This window comes from Accipiter gentilis, chromosome 18 (genome assembly GCF_929443795.1).
Source record: "Accipiter gentilis chromosome 18, bAccGen1.1, whole genome shotgun sequence".
NCBI lineage: Eukaryota > Metazoa > Chordata > Aves > Accipitriformes > Accipitridae > Astur > Astur gentilis.
The window spans coordinates 22852232-22873794 of NC_064897.1; the positions used below are offsets into that span (position 1 = coordinate 22852232).

General features: G+C 44.3%; 2 protein-coding genes across 2 annotated transcripts in view; both read right to left on the reverse strand.

The window, feature by feature from the left end:
* Nucleotides 1–8227, reverse strand: part of LOC126048030 (tyrosine 3-monooxygenase-like) — a 33631-nt gene extending 25404 nt beyond the window's left edge. Inside the window, exons 1-3 of the mRNA XM_049822424.1 lie at nt 6755–8227; nt 5667–5841; nt 2103–2191 (exon numbers count right to left, since the gene is read on the reverse strand). Of these exons, the coding sequence (XP_049678381.1) occupies nt 2103–2191; nt 5667–5841; nt 6755–6952 (462 nt within the window). The 5' untranslated portion in view covers nt 6953–8227. The remainder of the gene's footprint in view (nt 1–2102; nt 2192–5666; nt 5842–6754) is intronic.
* Nucleotides 8228–9443: 1216 nt separating this feature from the next.
* PAH (phenylalanine hydroxylase) overlaps nt 9444–21563 on the reverse strand; it is a 41016-nt gene continuing 28896 nt past the window's right edge. The window contains exons 7-13 of the mRNA XM_049822423.1: nt 21130–21265; nt 19751–19820; nt 18136–18192; nt 17037–17132; nt 16582–16715; nt 13463–13578; nt 9444–12851 (exon numbers count right to left, since the gene is read on the reverse strand). Coding sequence (XP_049678380.1) covers nt 12808–12851; nt 13463–13578; nt 16582–16715; nt 17037–17132; nt 18136–18192; nt 19751–19820; nt 21130–21265 — 653 coding nt within the window. The 3' untranslated portion in view covers nt 9444–12807. The remainder of the gene's footprint in view (nt 12852–13462; nt 13579–16581; nt 16716–17036; nt 17133–18135; nt 18193–19750; nt 19821–21129; nt 21266–21563) is intronic.

Below are 21563 nucleotides of genomic sequence, written 5' to 3' on the forward strand. Positions count from 1 at the left end.
ACGTTGGGACCCCTCAGCTTTGTCCCTGCTGCTCCCAGGGCTCCGCACCCACCCCCTGCGCAGCAGGACCCTCCCTGGGGGAGCGCTACAGCCAGCGCCTGGGTGCCCCAGAGACGGGTGTCACACTGTCACCAGTTTGCTTTTCTGGCCATTAAAGAGACGGTAAGGAATAAAGCGAAGCTGTTGAGGTGGCCAGCCCAAATTGCCTACTTGGCAGTAAATGTATATGCAAAATCTCTGCTGGTACTTTCCTCCAAGTTGTCCGTTCTTGAGCCGTGCTTAGCGGCACAGTGAATGAGCCCACGTTGTGCTTCCTCCTGCCACAGACAAATGATTTTCAGTGCCTGAGCTGACTTGTTTCAAGCTACTTTAGGTATTTCTACGTCGCACTGCATTCTGCAGTGTAGGTTTTCCCCACTCAAAACTTCGGTAACTCTGCACCATTGGCTCTTTCTCTCATCCTCTTTTCGGTGCTCATATCTCCTATTTGGCAAAGTAGGAGGGGAACTTAGTCCAGTTCGAAGAATTCCCAACGTTCGTTCATTTATCTCACGAGAAACAGCCTCAGAGTGACGTGGTTTAGTCCATCAAGAAAATGATAAATAACTTGGATTGCTTCTATCAGAAAGATGTGAGGAAGATTGAAAGATGTCCTGGTTAAGGAGAATATGAAGCTCTCCTAGAGCACTATCGTTTAATAAGTGATTCTCAAAAATAGAAGAATGACTTGGAAAGTTTTTTTGTACCACAGAACTGTACATAGCTAACAACATTAACATCGTGTAGGTTAATAAAAGGGTCTAAATAGAATTCAGACATTTAGAAAAGGGAATGACAAAATCTTGTAGATTCTGTTGACATCCATCTAAACCTTCCTTGCATTTTTCAGTGCAGTCTGTAGGGTTTTTTTGTGCATCACTTCTCTGTGATGTTTGGCAGAACACCCCACACCAATCCTGCGACCTACCTTGCCAATCAGCAAGTGGCCCTTTGGAGTCCCTTATTTGTCTGTACCTAACTCGTATCTCATCTGTACTAAAGCTGGAAAACTTTGATGAGAAACGAGTGTTTGTTTGTTTGTTTGTTCCCAGTACTTTGCCTTACTATTATCATTACTAGAGCAGGACTCTACAGTGCATTTTTCCTCTTCCTTCTCTTAGAGTTTCTGCTTATGGCAAGGCTAAGAGTACACATACAAAACTCTTATGAGTAAAGCCCTTTTTGTGGCCCACTTGTAACCAAAACCTACTGCCTGAATCTAAGGGAAAGCCCGTCACAAACATTCTAACAATATTTTGCAGAGTAGTATCAATAAATACTGCCTAAATCCTGGCTCCAAAGACCTTGTGTGACGTTAGATGTAAATTAGGACTATAATCTTTCCAACACGCTTTCTATTTAAACTTTAAACAACTGAAATCACTAGACCTTTTGAGGTTCTCCAGTCACATTTAAATCTCAGTTCAGGTATTATATCCATTAATCAGTGCTGTCATGTGTTTATCTTATTTTCTGTCTAGACGATTTTTGCAAGTTTAAGCATAATACTCCCCTCTGTGGGATCTGAGGATCTGGTATTTATTAGTGACTAGCTCTTTGCCGCTTGTCCTCGTTACCAACCTCTCTACATCTGCACTTGAATGAGATTCCTGGCATATGCAAAATTAAAAATGCAGTATGGAGTATCTCAAAGGTCAAAACATAGAGAACACCAAAGGCTGGGGAGCCTGACTGTTATGTGGACTGGCTAGTACAAAATGGACATACTTCAAATATATCGGGGTGAAATAATGAACAGGAGGGTTTTTTAAACTAAACAATGAAATGTAAACTCATGCTAAAGAATATGTCGAATAGAAATTACTTCAGCATGTGTCTGATGTTAATCACATGTACCTTGATGAATCAGGACCCATAAGCTTTTCTCATTATGAAGTTATTCATTCTATAGTCCCTAATTCCACTGAAGATCAGCCTTTATCTGATCCTTCCTTTTTTCTGTCCTTTCACGAGTATTTCTTTACTCCTGAAATTTTCCTTCAAAAATTCCCGTACAGAAAGTTTCTTTTTTAAAAATGAAATAACAGTGATATCAAACTTACAGGGTGAGCATGGTCCAAACTGGGATCACTCTTAGTGATCAGATGGTGACACTTGTCCAGATCTTGGATTTTTCTGGGGAACCAGGGCACTGGAGAGAAAGCAGCAAGAGTTAACTGAGAAAGGATCAAATAATTTTTAAGAGACACAGAAAATATAAGTTGTGCTGAAGATTACAAGCTTTCCTTTCATCAATATTTAAGCATATTCATATCTACGTGTCACCATATGTCAGTAGCTGAATTTGTTTGCCAACCAAACTGGCAGACTGGATGAAAAATGATCTGAAACTAACTTGCAATGATAATATCTCAGTTTTAATTAGTAGAAACAATTTTTAAAGGTAAAATAATTTCCTTTTAGGGCAAAGGAGATGTTCTGTCTGACACAGCACAACAAAATTTTTTTGTACATTTTGGATTTAAGAAAGTATCTTGATCATGTCTAAAAAGTAGTCTTAAATTTTCACACCTGTAAAAGTGAAAACATTTTAAAAGGAAAACTTGTCATTTCTAGAAACAAAACAGGCCAAGAAGTATCTTGACTTCAAGTCCTTCCTTCTGGCTCTTTTTTTTTTTTTTTTTTTTTTTTTTTTTCAGCATAATTATTCTAGCATTAGCAGAATTTCCAAACAGTTTCCTTCCCCTGAAGAGGGGATCTTTTCTGGTAACTAAAATAAAAATAAAGTGTGCTCATTGTAATTTAAGTGCCAGCATTTATAACCAATGAATTAAAAAACTACTGAAAAAAGACAAAGTTGATGCTGCTTCCTGAGGTCAGACTGGTGCTGTGATCAGACTTACTGTGTTACAGGTCAGAAGAGGTCTGTTTGGGGTCACCTTAATCTCATGCTTGACAAGAGACGAGGCATCTCTGTACTGCGTGGCAAATTTAGATTTAGCCCAATTATATTATATCCAGGCACAGCCAGTTCACAAAGGTACAAGGCTTGTATTGTACAAATACACACTGATTTGGGGAAATTCCAGTTCTTTCATGCACTTATGGCCAATTCTGCTATAAGAAGGAAGAAATATTAGTCTGACAGATGTTTTACATCACCCCAGAATTTTTTTTGCTGAGCCTTTGTCTTTGGCTGTACCAATGATTCTGCATGCAAGATGCCCGTCCTGCCATCTGTGGCCGTACCACCTCAAAACCTGTACCTGACCATAAGTCCACCAATGTGTGTCCCCATACACGTCTTGCCTATCCCTTGGTGAGTCCTGGGAGAGGGTAGGCAGGCTAAAGGAGAGGGGAGGAAGGACCACGGCAGAACTCTTAGCCTCGTCACAGAAATGGATGCAGCCAATAAAACAGGATAGTGCTGACAGATGCTGGTTTAGCTGCATGAAGCAGAGATAACCACTGCTTTTCTCAACTGAGTTCCAAATTAATTTGGGTTAAAGCCACTATGGGCAGGGCATTGTGTCATCGCTGTCCTTCAGCAGACTGCCTGGCAAGGCTTGTCTGGCTCACCAAAAAACTCTGAAGAAAAGAATAAAAGTCCATGTGGGAAAAAAATAGATTAATCCAGGAGCTGGAGCCTCAGGTGATGGGGATAGCCAGAACGTACATATTTGCATCTTCCCGGTAAAATAATTGCTGACCAGTAAGTATGTTTATACAACTTAGATAACTCCTAGTTATCAATATGATTTCACAGGCATCTGCAAACCCCACGAGTGCGTGAAGCTCCAGCTAGCCTCTTTCAATAAGATGCACCACCACTTTCAATAAGATATACCAGTAAAATGGACCACTAGCCAATCTTAGACCTAGTGGCTAGCTGAGCTGAAAGTCCTCTGACACTTTAGCACTCCTGAATTCACCTCAACAGGACCAAAACATGAAGAGCTTTAAGGCCAAAACCTTCAAATCCCCAGTTCTTGCTGGTGCCCACACCTAGGGCATCTCTGTGGGCCACAAATGCCAACTCTCTGAGCCTTTCATCTTGCAATCAAATGAGCTTAGACCACTACTGAATTCTGGGGTCTGAAACACCCAGAAAAGACTCTTTACAAACTAAGGAGTGCTGTGTGTAAGTCTGAAGTAACTTAGAAGCAGAAAGACTCTGGTCATTTGCATGCCAAGTATATTAATTCTAGCTACATTACATGCAAAATAAGGCTGATGATTTTTATGATTGCTGTTCAAAACCATAAGGAAAAGGAAAACGTGGAGAAAATTATATTCCTAATATTCCTCTGGTTTAACCATAAACACACCCTCTTTTAACAGTCCCTTGTTTTTATTGTAGATCCCAGTCCCAGCACACATGAAGCTAACTGCTACTTCTGAGCACAAACCTCTCGACTCCCAAGGAAATCCTAAAGAAAATGAAGTTCCAAAATCCTCTTTGGCTCTCCAGTTTCCCTGATGACAACGATACCCTTTTGATATCCCCACAGTCCCTGAGAACAGCTTGGCATGGACTGGCTGTCATCACTAGCCTGAAGGTGAATTTCAAGCAACACTCAAAGGTGTCCAAACAGGACTGTATTAGCTAAAAGGGCCCTGGGGATTTCTGCCTGGCCTTGTCAAGGGTGGGAAACCTCATGGCAATTCTTTATTCGGAGAACTCAGCCTATGAGCTGGACCCTCAGCCTTCTCATTTACCAGGGGCACCTCTGGCATCCTCAGGATTGTATTAAAGGTCTCTAACAGCTTGTTGTATTCACTGATCCCCTACCTGCCTGTAAGCAGGAAAAAATACCGGTCTACCTCTGGCAAACTCACTTTCCATCCTGCTGACTGGTAGGGATGGTGACTCAAATACAGCACAGGCAGTGGAGCAGCCACTTGCAGCACTTTGCCAGGTGAAATACTGTTCCTAAAGTGCAACCTTTGAAGCTGCACAACCTCCAAACAAGCTTTTCAAGTGCCTGGGAAAATGCCTGATGCTCTGTTACTCCGGATTTGGCAGTGAGTCTGTTCTCTACAAAAAGCTTATGGCCTGGTTCTCCCTGCCTGCCTTGCAAGCTTTCTGCTGCCCCTCTCTCCCTCTTGCACTCTGGAAGCTTCTTCAAGGTGGTTGCATTTAGCTCTTTTCAGTGAAAGAGCAATCTTCCTACAGACAGTACTACTGGATCCAGATGGCAGTGGGCACCATAAACAGACAGCTACTGCTTCTTTTAACAAGACCTACACAACACACTCTAAGCAAATGAAACATTCAGACCCTCTGCCGTATCACGGTGTTCCCATCAAGTGCCTGTGTTTGCCTCGGAGTGGTGAGTTCTCTGCACAGCTCTCAGCCCACAGTCTTCCTGTTAGTGAGGAGTTTCCAGTTTCTCCTCAGCTTCTTGTTTTTCTGCTTTAGCCTTCTCATCTCCCTTTTTGCTGGAATGCTTTTCTCACCTCAGTTCCACTGGCTATGATGAAGTCCTTCCCTTTCCACACCAATGGGAATGGTCCCAAATCAGGGCAAACAGCCACGCAGTGAAGAAAAATGAATGCATGCTCACCTGCTTTCCGGATAATTAAATTACTATTATGAGGCTAATGCTAAAAAAGTTACTCCAAAAAGAAACAAAACAGCACTAACAGATGCATATGTTTCTTACCTTTGTCTTCTCTGCTAGTTTTCACATCCTCTGCTACTCTCTTTAAGGAGGTGACAAGAATACTAACATCAGCACTGTGAACTTCACATTCAACAAAAATGTCAAGATGATCAGCAGAGTTCTTGGGCTTTTTGGCTTGTCTGGTTTCAAAGTGATGGATCTGAGTTTCAAACACCTGCAAGAGCCAGATGTTCATATGATGAAGCTTCTCCAAAGACTGAAAATCCAGGTAAGTCTAGATACACTTCTATGATGTCTTTTAAAGGTTACTAAAAGAGGTCTTAACAAGAAATGCATATTAAGCAATGAAGTCTAATAATGCCCTGTTTAGAAGGAACTAAAATACAGGCAGAGCTAAAGATTAAACACTGTAGAATTAGGTAGAGATAGATGAAGATGAAAGACGAGATACTGTTGACTGTAGCATTTCATCTGTGCAAAAACAACAAATGAGTGGCTGGGTAACTCTTAAGACCCTGACAAAATGAAAGCAGATCTATTGATGTATAATAACACCATAATCATTAAATAATTGCAAATGATTAAAAATAAGTAACTAATATAATATTTTCTTTTGAGTTATTCATTTTCACAGATGAGAGTGAGCACCTGGTGGGGATACTTCAAGTGCCCAGAATATATAATGCCTGTATGGTTTACAGCTCTTATATTCTCTATATCTCCTGCCAAATATACAGAGAAAATTCATTAGCTTCTAACACCCCCACAATCTGAGTGCTTGAAATGCTGGCCTGTTGTTTAGTCGTGGCTGGCCACCACGATTGCTAGAAAGAAATAATAGATTGGTATCTGCTCTAAACAGCCCTTACATAAAATGATGATTCTTCTGTGTCCAGCTGCTCCCTCCCTCTAGAGCACTCTCCTTCTTCACCTGGAGAGGCCAGCCAACCTCTCTGAGCAGCTGGAGCAAAACAGGGATAATGAGAAAAGGGGAAGGCAGGTTGAGGCATAAGTCAGGCAGGGAACAGCAGAAAAGTGAGAGAGGGGGAGATGCAGAGTGGGAGAGGTGAAGGCAATAGGAACAGAAGAGAGGGCTCAATGGAGGAAGGGAATGGTGAGGTCTGTACCTCAAAGACTTTGGCTGCCTTAGAGAGCTCCATCTTCCTCACATTGAAGAGGGTGAGGGTCAGGATGACAGTGGCTCTGCCATCCTCCCTGTTGGAGTCCAGGCTGCCTCGCCTGTTCAGTGACTCTATGCCACACATCTCCTTCTCCTTGCTGGCCTCTTCCTTTTGGCCTGAGATCCCCACCAAGTCAGTCTTCATTGGGAGACAGGGGAGTCGACTGCAATTGCCAGATGTTGAGTGGAAACTGCCTGAGATGTGAGTACTTCTCCCAGAGCAATGGCCAGGGAATGTGGTGGGACTGGAGATGAAGTGCGTCTATGTGAGTGGTGAGATCGGAGCTGCCAGATATCAGTGAAGCAAGCTGGTTGCCACTGTCTTAGGTGTAGGGACATTTATATTGACCATGCCGGACACATCAAGGGAAACCGCCTGCGTAGGATATGCGCAAGAGCCCAAGGTAACCCTCCTCCTCTGGGTAACTTCAAAGCACGGCTCTCCTGCTCTGTTTGAAGGTGTCTGCAAGCCATTCAACCCTGGAGATGGGCTCCTTTGTGGAGAGGCAATTAGCCTGAGACCCACTTACATGTCCCAGTCTGGACTGCCCTGCACAATGTCTGAGACTTCCATTCCTCTTCAACTTCCCTCGCCTCACTGGGGCCCTCTCTGCATTGACCATGCCCCCAGGGAACCAAAGGGGCTCTTGCCCCAAACCCTAGCCCAATCCAGGTGGTGTCCCCTCTGCACAGACCCAATTGTGGTAGTGCCAGAGAGACCTGAGCCAGAGTCAACATATATTGCCTACTTCTGAGCTTTTCCTGCCTACAGGATCTGACCTGTTCTACCCTTGCCCTACAAGAGTTGAGTGCTGCCTCCAGGCGAAGTTCCTCTGTTGGAATTTGTTTCTGTCGTGATTTTATCTCCAGTGAAGTAGACTCTCAAAAAGCCCAGGGTCACATCTTTCTCACAGCTGGCAGGGCAAGCTCACGGGGGATTCAGCTCTGCTCCTGCCAGGGCACGGCGTCCCCTGACATCCACAAACGTGTTTCTGGGTATGACCACCCGTATCTTCATACCCCATGTTACAGTGTGCTGGATTCCCCATGAAAGTCATCTTGCAGGCTGACAGAGAAGACCACCTCTCTGTCCTCCCTTTGCAGACGGAGCCATTTCTGATATGCCCCTTAGCTGACCCTGGCTGGGTCACACACCCCAGTGCTACATTGCTCTTTCTTCCTCCCAGGCCACTGGAGATAAAGACAGTGCGACCAAATTTTGTTCTCCGGAGACCACGACAGCGCAGCGTTTCCCCTCGGCCCAAGACAGAGCACTGGGAAGGTCTCGATTCCCCCATCTATCGCCTGCCTGAGACACACAAACCCGAGGTGAACTTTGGCTCACCGTGCCCAGGAGGCAGGTCTCAGCACCCTGTGGAACACAGTCCTATCCAGACCTGGGACATCGCAGGCTTTGCAGGGGTTGGTGAGTGCCAGCCGGGAAAGGGCTGCCCCCCCCCGACGCCCCGGCCCTGCCCAGCCCGGGCCCGGCGCCGCCCGCGGGCAGGGCAGGGCAAGCCGCTGTCCGCGGTGCTGATCCCGGCCCGGCTCCGGGCTGCGGCACCCTCCGCTCCGCGGGGTGCCCCGGGTCCCCCCCTCACCCCCGGCCCGGCTCATGTCTTAGGGGTCTCCGGGAGGGCAAGGGGGCAATTGAGGGGTGGGTTAATTGCGGCAGCAAAGTGAACGGGAGAAGAAGTGGGTTTTAAGGGGGGAAAAGGCTCTTCGCGCTCCCACGCTTCCCCAGCGGTGTTGGCAAGGCTGGGTACAGGAGAACGAGCTGAGCTGAGTCTGACTATCTGAGTCCAAACTGGGCCTTTCCATGAAGGGTGGGTGCATGCATCCCCACTTCCAGGCCACAGGCATGGCACAAACAACGAATGGCACAAGGTCTCCTACTCCAGCTGCATGTGGACACGTAGGTGAAAACCCTGGGGCTCAAGATGCATGTTTAAGGCACTGGTTGCAAATACTGGCAGAGCAGGGACATCAGCCTCCTATGGCTGTCTTTATGCTCTAGTGTCAGAGTCCCATCTCTATATGTTTGTACAGCACTACTCAAGTTCTCTGTATGAATTGAGCTTTCTCTACAGAGCCAGACTGGACTTATCAGCCAGTGTAATAGTTGAAGCAGCATAGGCAGAGCTTACGGCACAGTTTTGCAGCCCTCTGCAGAAGCAGCATAGAGAGCCCTGGCCCTCCAGGTGGTGAAATGTCCTTGCCTAGCCAGTGGACACTCCAATACCACCTTGAATCCATGCTTGGGACAGGCCCAGGAAGGCCTCACACATGATGAAAGTCTAGCCTGCTGAGACATCCCAGTGTCCTGCTTTCAGCACTTTCAGGGACCTCTAGGAGTGCAGGAGGAGAGGTCTCAGGCTGGGTGCTGCAGTTTAAAGGGCTATGCAATGACTGGAGCACAGTGTGTCATCCTTTCCCATGGGGACAGGCAGATTCTCCCTGCAGAAGGTGGGGCTCTCGCACCCCAAAAGTAGGCTCACCCCCTCTCGTGCAGTCCCTGGAGTGGGTGCTTTAAAAGTCTATGGCTGATCACCACAAACAACCTGCCCATTTTTTATGTTACCGTTGTGGATATCTCCACTCTGTATGAGCACAGTGCTATTCATTTGAAATGGATATGGCATTAATATTTCTGTTTATTTAGGTTAATTTAAATGGTTACATTTGAACATCAAAAAAGTCTTCTCTGCCAACTGCCAGCATGGTTTGAAACAGCAAAGAGACAGGCTTTAAAAGAATGCACTCCTGTGGAGTGCTCCTGTGCTTAATCCCTTTTTCAATAATTTCTGCATCCTTTGGGGAATAAAGTGTCCCTTCTCCAAGGCAGCTGTCAGATCTAGGCATCTGAGGACACCCAGAGGAGACCACGTCCCGTGCAACCTGTACTGACAAGCCCTCCCTCCCTCCCCATCACTGACCTTGGCCAAGGTCACCGAAAAGGAAAAGGGCCTCATGAAAGGGCTTCTTTGATCACCTGAAACAGCTGGAGATGGGGACATCAAGAAATGTGATCATAGTGGGATAGAAGAGAGGAAGGTTACTTAAAAGATTAGCTTGGGATAGGTTGGTCAGAGTAGAATACAAAGATGTACAGAGTACACAAATGTAGAGCAAACAAGGTTTTGCTGTACATTTCTAGGTAATTACACGCATCGAGAGATTTTTTATTTTTTTTTTTAATATCGGGTTTCTGATCTTGTCTGGATGAGTGATAGCCAGTGCAAGAGAGCCTTTTCTGACTTGGAAACCACCTCGGATGCGCATTCCTCCCACCTGGTTATTTAATTCTGATCACCCTGTGTGGTTACCTTACAAAGAGGAGTTAGACTGGCCAGATAATGCAAAAAGCATTTTGCTACACAACTTCTATTTTCTTTAAGCATGGAAATAAGAAGTCACCCATTAAGAAGTCCTATTTAAACGCAACTTATGTGTACTATTTAAAGCACATATGCACAAGCTAATTTGTTCTGCAAGAAAATCTACTTTCAGTATATTTCCTCTGCTTTTAAAACTGAACCTTTAACTTTTTCTCATCCCTCAGTCTTGCTGAACAGCTATGTTAGGCTGCTTTGGCTGCAGTTATTGCTCATTTAAACCTGCATTAAGGGACACAGAATCAGACATGTGGCAACAATAATCTTTAACCACTCCACTTGCACATAAAAGACAACCATGAATCCTGGGTTCTCAGTATCACTATGGATTTACTGCTGCTGTCACTCATAACAGCCAGAAGCAGAGGAGCTTGGAAAGCTGTCTGAGGATTAGTTTGAAAGACTTCACCCTTGGGATGAAATTCTCTCTTTGTGGTACGCAGTTACCTTATGGGTCCTATTATATTAAGAGAGAAAAATATGGGCTACTTTCACACTGAAAATACATGCCAAGCAGGATTGAAAGATCTACACAGACATTGTCATGAGAAAAAAAAGGAAGAAAAAAGATACAGAGATAAAAAAGCTTACTTCAAAGCACCAAAATGATACCATTTTGCATAAGTATATGTCTATTGAAAAGGGTTCCAGCTGGTATCCTTAGATTAATGTTATTACCCACCATAAATATAATGGAAACAGCTGTACTTTCTATCGTCCTAAAGGATGATGCTTACATTAAAGTTCCATTGATTTTCAAACCATAAATACAAGAGTAGTACAATAGTAGGTATGAGACTCACGGACTTTCAAATCCCTCTCCATCTTTCGATCTTCTAACAGAAATGTGGCTTCTGAATCATGTTAGTATCATGATGCAGAACTGTTTCAAGCTGGAAATAGTGTTCTGCTTTGCTCCATTCTGTTCCAATGCACAAGTGTTGATCTCCCTCCTTCAACTAGGGAGCTACAGGGAGGCATTATACAATGTGGACCAGTCCAAGAGGGCAATTCTCTGCTTTGAGTGAAAGTTATTGGATAAACTACAGAAATAGCCTCCTGAGCAGCAAAGCTCTTCTCTCTCCATATCTTAGCCATTGGGTTAAGCTGGAATCACTCTTGCTTCCATTTGCTGCCTCAGTCGAGCTATACTCCAGGAAGAATAAAACTGCTTTCACCAAAAAAGGGAGATTAAAGCTCAAGTGGGAGAAGGAAGGAGACTCCGAAAAGTATCATGACTTAGAAACTGTCTTGAAAGATATCAAGTTTGGGTTTGAACGCGCTCAGACTGGGACACAGCTAACCCAGGTCTTCCATAGCTTTGGTGGGGACTCTAGCCACAGATGCAGTGAGTTAGGAGCTGGAAAGCTCTGATGTCTTCACTGCATTGTAAGAACCACTTCTCCTCCATTTGCAAGGTGTTGGTATCCACCTTCTGGGTTAGGAGACACCTCAGAGCAGTGCTGAACAAAGTGCTCTCAGAGAAGGACACACACAACACAAGGCAGCCTTCACACATCAGCTTTCCACAGTGAGTAGCTGAGTATGTCTATTAAGAGAGGTCTCCCCTTTCTGTAAGCTGACTGGTACTAAATCAGCTCTGAATCCGTGACATTACACAACATTACAGCCAGCACAGGTCTGAGACTGGACTAATAAGGCCTTGATGCCCTGTTAAAACATCTGCATGGTTTCTTGCTTGCACAAAGTATTGACAAATTGACCTCACATCCAACTGCAAAAAGCCACATAGTCTTGCCTTTAGGTAACTCTCATCTGAAGGGACTTTTCTGTGGGTACTGTATTAAGGCACAGACTCCACGCACTGGATAACCAGTCTCGGTGCCTTGCTTAGGCACTCTGCTCTGCAGATCAATGACACATCACAGCATACAGTGTTCTCGACTTACACAAACCTTTTGGGGATTGGTGTTTGTGCAAATACATGATATTTACACACGGTGATAAATCTTTGTTAATGAGGCTGCAGCATACTTGCTGCCTTTTCCACTAGCATCTGTGCTTTGGATCAATTACAACATCACCCTTTTAGGAAAAAATAAGTATTTCAGGACAGAGGTGCTTGGGTGTAAAAGTAGAGGTACAGAGGGCCAAGCAGTATATGTATCCCCCGGAAAGGTGTAGAGTTTGGAACTCCATGGGAACCTTGCACAAATGTGAGGGACTGAGGGGAGAATGACTGTGAGAGAAAGCAAGGTGGATTAGTCAGTCGCTGCTATCCTGGCTCTGGGCCCAGGGTGGCAAAGCAACCTCGCAGCTGCAGCAGACTATAGCTCTGCATGGTGGAGATCTCCTCCTTCTGCTAACCTTTGGCACAAGAGATATGGAGGCTTTCCCCAGATTCCCAGAACTAAGGTTATTTCTATGCATTAGTGAGAAAAAATGGATTAGTGTCTGAAGGCCAAAAGAGTCAAGGGTCACCTGCAGATGTCCATTTCTCTGCTAATCTATAGTAATTAAGGAATATTACATAAGCATTCATGCAGTATGCAGGAAGAGAATAGACTGAGGCTAGATGAAGACTGGCATTTGCACATGGCAGCTTCTAGTCAGTAGCCAGTGATTAACAAGTTACAGAAAATCTTCATTTTATCTTCTGGAGGGCATTGCAAAGGATCCCCATCTCACCTGCAAAGGAAATAATCAGAGCAGTTAATTCTACAGCTAGCCCATTTCTGACACTCCTGCATATATTTACCCTCTATATCCATTCCCTGAAAGAACAAGGTGAGCAAAGAAGTACTGGATTGGACACATTTATTAGGGTCTTACTGGAGTAAGGTCTGCAGAGCCAGCCCTTTGCCTCCGTGAGGCATACAAGAATGGCTCACAGGACCAGGGGTGCTGGCCCTCAGCAGGCTAGCCAATGTTAGGGGGAAAAGTATCAGGAAAAAGGTTAGAATGGCAAAAGAAAATGTGATTAAAGCCAAGCTTTTCCTTTTCTTCCTTACTGAGAACAGCTAGAGCCACACATCAGAATCTACCACAAGGCCTTCTGGCCTTTCCTAGCACCTCCACTAAAACTGGATATTTCGGATGTAACACACTACAGGCAAGTGGAAATGCTATTTTGAAGCTTGGCTAGAATTAGGAAGCAATTGTTGCACCAGAAAGAAGTGTGCTGCTTTATCCTGGTCAGGCTCAGAGCATTAAATGCAACCAGCTGAAATCTGCTTTGCTGTTGCTACTTCTGATCCAGATTTTGATGACTTCAAGGTAACAAATCTGTAGTTCCTTACTATTGATAGTGTCGGCTAAGTTCTTCAGCTGCTTTGCATTGTCCAAGACTTCAATCCTCTGGGTGTAGGGATTGTACCGAACAGAGAAAGGACGAGGGATCGTTTGAGCAAATTTCCTGAGGCGAGAATACAAAAACACATACAAACTTGAAAAAGCTCCTTTTTTCAGTAACTCACTCTTTTCTTGGTGTGTGTATTTGTTGATGAGGGGAATAAGAAAATCTGCGAGAGAAATAACTGAAATTCCTGCTGAGTGATCTGAGACCTACAGCATTCTGTAACACACTTGAATCTGCATTGTCCTTACCACCTTTGGTTTTTTTCCCCGAACAGGATTAATTATGCTATCGGCATGGCAACACTGCTCCTGCTATAGGCCAACTATGTAGCTGCTGGGATTTGCCAGATTTGAAAACCTCATTTTCCTTTCAGTAGTGCAAAATATAGGAATTCTGATCCACATCTGCAATTTCTGGGAGAACAAGGTCAAGTACCTATGCCATCCTGGCATACCAAGGAGCAAGCAGAGAGCTAACTTTTGACATGGTTGGTAGTGGCTTCCAGGTCATTGCAAAGATAGGAGATAGTCAATGGAGTGAAGCAGCACTCTTGCCACCCTTTACTTGCAGCCTTCCCTGCTGCAAAATAGTTAATTCCATGGCAGAAGCACTAAGATTTTGGTATCTTGGGAAAACATTAATCTGCATAACCACAGAACTGTGGAAAGCAGGACTCTGAATGGGATGAGATGGCCAGAGCTATTGTTCCAGGCTCCTTGTAGACCGCAGCAGGATACTGGCTTATATATCTGCTTCGGATTACTGAAGTTATTGCTGAAAGAGGAAGGAAAGCACGCAGGAGTTGCTTATGGAGCCCCACTATACAGACTGTGACTCAGCATGGTAAATCCCATATGCCCAGAACAGTGGAATATGCTGGATGCCACCTCCACATTGCTGCTTCAGTTTAGTCCTAATTATTATCAGCTAAGGCCATTGTCTCAAATAGAGTTCAGTGTGAGCAGGCCACAAGGTGTGACAGTGGGAAAAAAATACTGTTGGTTATGATGAAAGTGATTAGTGGCATCAGTCCAGTTTTCCTAAGGGGAGAGATCAAAGTTAGAAGACAGTCTTCCTAAGTGTCAGCTGAAGGTAGGATCCTAATTAGAAGATGAATGCCTTAAGCTGAAATATTTTAGGTCAGCCTCAGAATAATATTTCAGGGATGTTTCTACACAAAGACACGTGTCCAGGTGCAAGCCACGAACACAGGCACTGGACCAACCCCTAGACCTCTGTTTCAATTTAACCACTTTTCCAATTTGGTCATTGAAAAACTTAAAGAAGCTCCAAGATAGTTTGTATAGAATAAGGCAGCATCTTCCACTTTCTCAAGGAACCTGCTACTCAGAGAAGTACACAGAGAAGATAGAAACTGTGTGGGGGATATTAACGGCACAAACTAGAAGAGAAGGCAATCTTTCTCACGTATTACCCCAGAGAAAAGGGCAGAAGGAGATGCTGCAGGCTTATGATGACTGAGGAAGCAGCAGGGGAGGTAGCTAGGAAGACCTTGGAGCTGGGGAGCCTGGGGCAGCAGAACGTCTTGGGTCTCAGTATGTGTTTATCTGTGAATGGGGGAGAGAGAGAGAGAAGAGCCTGCAGGTCTGGGACAAGTCCCTGTATGGCATGTCCAAGCGAAAAATTTGTTGAGTGTGAACCAAGGCTAACCCCCAGTGGCTTGGCTAACATCCAGAAATACGGCAGTGGGTTTTTTAAACAGAAATAGAAGTATTGTTGTGAGGTGGAACCCAGGCTGAACCCCAAACACAGTCTGAGCCATTCCTGTCTGAAGAACCAGAACTGAACCTGGACCATTATTTCAAAGTCTTGTTGAACTGGAACTGAATCGGAATTTGAGTCACAGATGACTGAAAGATTTACTGTGTAGCCCTGTAGTCTTGTAAACACGCTGCTGGTAACAAGCTGGAGGCTCTGTATTAAGCTAACCACACAGGCCTCAGGACTGGGGTTATTAGCCTTGCTTGGAGTTTTGTTTAGCTGTAATAACAATTGTCTAATGACCATGTAGCTATTACCTAATTTGTTTTAGTTTTGCTTAATTCTGAATAATTGTGTGCTATAATGCCTACCATTAATAATTTGTATACAGGCAGGAACAGCAAGTAGTCACACTGTACACAGTGAACTAGGTCTGACCCTAAAGCAATGATGCAGCATGAAGGAGTACCAGCATGGGCTGGTAACAGAGGCCTTAAAGGCACGAGCATAGGATGATGCTGGTGGTTGCTGGGCTATCAACAACTTCCCACTGGTCAGTTATTCACGGTAAAGCAAACTTAGGAGCTGAGAAAAAAAACCAGTTTTAGAGAAAACAAAAGGGACAAAGAAAAAAATATTGAACATAAATAGTAAAGTCAGAAGCAACACAGATTGATGTAGAAAGAGCAAGATGTAAAGCATGTCAGAAAACATAAAAATGACCCTGAGGAAACTTTGGGCTGAGCTGGAAGAAAGGAAGCACCGACACCACCCACCTCCTCACAAACGAGAGGAAGAAACTCCGTTCATTAACATCACAGCCCTGCTCTGAAGACTTCAAGATGCTGATTACTTGACAACTTCACACCACCCCCCCACCAGACTGAAACTGTTGACTTAAGACACAAAAGAAAGTGCAAGGGTAAGCATAACTTCAGAGGAAAAGGAGTAGATACTAGGAGACTTTTTTGCACAAGAAATTTTAACTATAGTATTGTTAGAGACTTGGTTTTGCATTAGTTAGCTAGCTTTGACCCTAAGTGTTAGTATCACTGCAACTGGACTAATAATAATTTTTTGTTGCATTTTGGTTATACAGATGAAACTCTCAACCTAACCACTAACCACAAATTCCTGGCTTCATGCATAAGGTATGTTCCCCTTACTGCCCATAACAAGGTTTTGAGTGTAACAACTGCTTAGTCTCTCTAAACATTGCACAACTTTTTCTAATGCCTCTCAAAATATTACTGTCAACCCCAGACCTGTTATGGCAACGGGATCCACTGTATTGGCAACGGACAAGAAATTGGGTCTTCTGTGGACTGAGTGGATTACCTTAGCTTTTCTTTTGCATCTTTAAAACTTTCAGCAACATAGTAGACAGGCTGGAACTCAGTAACAGGGTACTTCTGCACAGCAGTCTTCTCCAAGACAAGAGGCTGAATCTCAGGCTCACTTGATAAACAATACTATAAGCAAAAAGGTAAGACATTTATTTCAGTTTAAAAGTGCTTGAATTTGCTGTGAAAGGAATACAGAGCTGCTGAATGCCACTCAGTTTCAGACATGAAGGAGTTGCTCCTGTGGAATACAATGACAATGTCAGGAGGAAAGAAGCAGGTATGAGTCCCCTGTGTATGTGCACACTGGCACGGTTATTAGAGCTCTTCAGTGAAGTATGGCACTTCATGCTACTTCTATGCACAAAGTATGAAGCATAATAAGGATCTGAAGACATGCAGAAATTTGAGCTATTATAAACATCTTTGAAATAGTTTTACAGAACATACCTGCAGCTCCCCGAACGAAGACAGCAGCCCTGCACCGTATGCCTTGAGTGAATCGCCTTCCTTACATAGTCCAAACTCCACCGTAAACCAATAAACCTAGCAAAGAAAATTCGACAGAAACGTATGATTCCTTGATCAAAAAGAGTAGGTGCACATCATTGATTTGAACACATTTGGAGTTTGCATTTCTATTGAAAATGTTTCCATGTGTCAAATACCAACTACATGAATACAATAAACGTCCCCACAGACCGGAATCCTTCTCCTGGAAGGCGCACTGTGCTACACTCAATGTGCCTGACAAACACAGTTGTGTTTCACTGTGCTTACATTTGTCAGCGGAGCAGAGACAAGGAAACTACAGCGATAAAATTTCATTTCGGGTGGCCAACCCGGGTGAAGTTTGAACCTTAGCTGATACAAGTTTGTGTCCCGTTTCACACAGAGGGCGTCCGGCTGCAGCAGCAAGAGAGGGAATGGGCTGTTAGTGCAATACTGAAGGAAGGTGGTGTGTGGCCCAGCTGGACTTCTTGGTCTTCAGTTTGAAGGGATACCTGCTCTGGCTCAGAATTACTACCTCATCTGTCAGAAGCAGCAAAGATGGTGCAAGGCTTTGCCCAGGAGAGTTGGTGCTGGGGACACTAATCTCATAGGCATATCCTTGTTTTGACTCCAAGTTTGCAACTCTGGGTCTCAGTAGTCTCAGCGTAGGATTCAGGTGAGCCACGCTGAGTGCACAGGACATTATCTGCGTGGCAGGGTGGAAGAGAAGAGACACTTGCAGGTAGAACAGCTACTGAAGCTGCCTCCTGAAATTCCCTGTGGGGATGTAGTAACATGTAATCTCTTCTTGCCCAATATGTTTGTGCTGCAGGAAATCTCGTCGGGGCTTCTGTGTTTAATCACAACTGTCACTTTGAATAAGAGGTGCCAAAGCTATTTTCCTTTAATGCAACCGTTTCAGGGTGGGGTTTTCCAATCATGGACTTCACTCTGTTCCCATTCAACTCTATGGGAGTTCTATCAGTGACTTCAGTGGCAGCAAAATCAAGACAACACAGGGTGCTTTGGAAAATTGAGCCCTCATTTATTAAATTACCGTAGCGAGTTTCTCGATGAAATCATCCGGAGCTCCCAGAGATGCCAGTCCAATTTCCTGTAACAATAAACCATTATTCTTCAAGCTGTTTATTGCAAACATTCTTCCTGTCTCGTCTTATGTAATTTCTCACATTTTAAATGTTACCATCGCTTACTACCACACACAAATGTTTACAGAACATGTTCCTATCGTGCAACATCAATTTTAAACCAGAAATCTTTCCAGAAATGAACAAAGGGTCTCGTCCAAATGTCATTTACAAGGCATGATCCTTTGTGCCTTGTACAAAGCCCATTGAGGTCAAATAAAATTTTCCTTTTGCTTTGACAGGCTTTTGATCAAGGCTACAATGTACGTCTGGAAGAATGATATGGTCAAAAGGAGGTAAATCAATCACACCCACACACCTTAAATATTTCTCTTTGTTTTGATGGGCCCTGATTACAGGAGTTTTCCTGGAGCTTTGAAGGAGTTATTTTTTCTGAATGACAGGGCACGATTTGAAAGAGCTTATTCATACCTTGGGAGCTAATGGAGACCTTTCTGGGAGGCATGCAATAGCTGGATTCAGAAGACAGCCACAAAAGACTGTATAAAAGCAGGTTCCTTTCTCGGTTTGCTCCAATGAGGACTGCACAGTGCAAAAATCAGAGCACCCCCCCACACACACCCCAAGAGGATGGGAGCAGCCATCACCATGTCAAATCTGAATAAGCCAAGGTGCAGTGGGGCTTATCTTGAAGGAAACCCCAGTTCTGGGAAAGGGCAGAGCCTGAGGGCAATACTGAGTGCTTACTAACTACAGCAAGTTGACTTTTATCTTTTGAGCAGGATGTTACATTAAGTCCATTTTGCCTTCCTTCCTTCCTTTGTCCTTCCATCCTTCCACCCTTCTGTCCTCCTTCCTTCTTTCTTTGTCTCTCTCTTTTTCTTTCTCTTAATGTCTCTAATTTTTCTTTTTTCCTTGTTCCTTTCTTTCTTTCCTTCCTTCCTTCCTTCCTTCCTTCCTTCTTTCCTTCCTTCCTTCCTTCTTTCTGTCTTTATGACTTTCTCTCTTTGTGTCTTTTCATTTTTTCTGGTAAGATGCAGCCAAAAGTTTACTCCTTCACCGAGGTTTGGCTTCTTTTCCAGAGACATTAACACTACCAGAGAGAAAGCTCCTCTCCAGCCTTCTCCCATGCTTGCAGCTGGGACAGTTCCTCACTTTACTCAGCCTCCTCTGTGGCTTCAATAGAAAAGAAAAAAAAAATCTCCACTTTCCCTAACATTTGGACTGCATGGTGGGGCAATAATTCATCTGACTCATGAGCCATTTAACTTTGCTCGGAAGGATCAACATCTACAAAAAGGTTTTTAGATGATGGCTTCGCAAAGGGTTTGCCTGTAAAAAAACAACTCATACAAGAGAGACGTTTGGAGTTTGAGCGTATGAGTTCACCTAAGTGATTTGTGTCAAGATTTCAAGCAATAAATAAATCAGCTTCAGCCACTCTTAAACAATATGCTTAAAGGTGAATCTACCCCACCCCTCAGAGCTCTTGGTTCATCCTCTGAATTACCTAGTCTCTGGTGTGTTCAATTATGTAAATAGTATAACCACTGAGTAACTTACCTGGGAAAACTGAGCAAAACTGGGATCAGCAAAAAGAGGCACATGTCCTAGCAGCTCATGGCAAATATCACTGCAGGAAAACATGACATCTGAATAACTTTAATTTAGGAAAAGTCCAGCAATGCTGGATGAATGCCCTAGAGTCAGCGCATAGCCAAGAGTGCAGTGCGTTTGCTCCTACCAGCAAATAATGCTCAAGACTCACGGGAAAACCTTTTGCTCTAAAATTATTCTTGTGATGGAAATGCTTGCACGGTCCAAGGTTTTCATTGCTTTTATGATCATACATTCCTCAGAGGAAGGATAATACATTATTTGTTTTTTCTTATGGAAGAAAACTATCCATTCAACTGCCTGCCCAGCTTGGGAAAGCCCAGAAAGAAATCACCCCACGAAAGAGAACATGGACTTTTCAGTCTCAAGGACAAGAAACCTCTTTAGATGAAGCTCAGGCTACTGAGACAATTCACCGTGGTGTCAACATGTACCTCAAGAGCTCAACTCTAGTCCCTTTTCAGGCCCACAGCCTCCCACGGAGAGGTGGAAGCTCGCCCTTCCTCTGGCAGGACTATTTTCATCACAAGTTGAAGTTGGCAGCTGGACAAGCCTGTCTGGGGAAGAACTCACCTAGGGACTGCTAGATTTTTCAAAGACAGAGAAGTGATTTGGTGAGATGGAAAGGGGAGCGGGATAAGATGCTCCCAGGAGGGCCAGGTCTGAGGAAGACATTTCAGCCTGGCTTTGTGCAGGATGAGAATGGGGTGAGCAGAAGCAGGGAGGAAAATCAGAAAAACGAGGGATAGAAAAATGGAGGGGGAAAGGAGGTCGCGGGAAGAAGTAGGAAGCAAAGAAACGGTAAGGGAGGGCCGGAAAAATTGCAACAATATGAAGCAGATGAAGAAAACTGTTTTGAAAACAACAAGTGGAAAAGGATGATGGACAGGGACAGTGAGAAACACTACAGCATAAAACTGAAAAAGAGAAGGGATCAATGATCTTGGCTTCCTCTGACTTGCTGTCAGAAGCTCGCTTGCAACATGTTGAGTCATTCCTGCACTGGATTTCACACCACTGTTCGGGTGCTAATAGCTAAGCTAAATGCCTTTGTACACTTTGTAGGCATCCCAGCCACCACACAAGCATGCCTTCAGTAGCAAAACTGTCTCATCGGTCCCATAAGAACTTGCAGAAGAGGATGCAGCTTGTTAAAAGACTCGAAATCTTCTGAAAATGTTTTCAGAAGAGAACAGTCGCCTGGCTGGTCTCCATCAGCTCTGTTCCCAGGGGTGCTCCAGAGTCCCCCATAGTTATTACCAGTTGGGCTGACTCTGCCATTCATCTGCTGCAACTTTACACACTTTCTGTGCCAAAGTACTTACGGCTCTGGTGTGTACATGGGTTTGGACGCATGGCGAATATACTGCGTAGAGTGGAATACTCGGAACGCCAGCCCAGCCAAGAAATCCCGAGAGGAGAGCAAGCCTGCAACAGGACGCAGGCGAAAGCCGGTGCAGGCTGAAGGGACAAAAAAATGGCATCTTAAAAACAGCTAATGTGTTTGATTTATCCTTATGCTGACTCCTCACAGTGGAAGAAGTTTGTTAATTGTTTTCTTTGCTCTCCTTAGGTTAAACAGAGTTTAACTGCGAAAGAGCAGGGAATTTTCTACCCATGTATACCACCACCACAGTATCTGAGCATCCGTACCATTGTAACCCCAGAAGTTTTAGAGAGGGACCTGGGACACACGCTAAGTGGTGTGCCCGAGCACCGTGGGGAGCTTGTGATAAAGCAGGGACTGCTTTTCCATCTC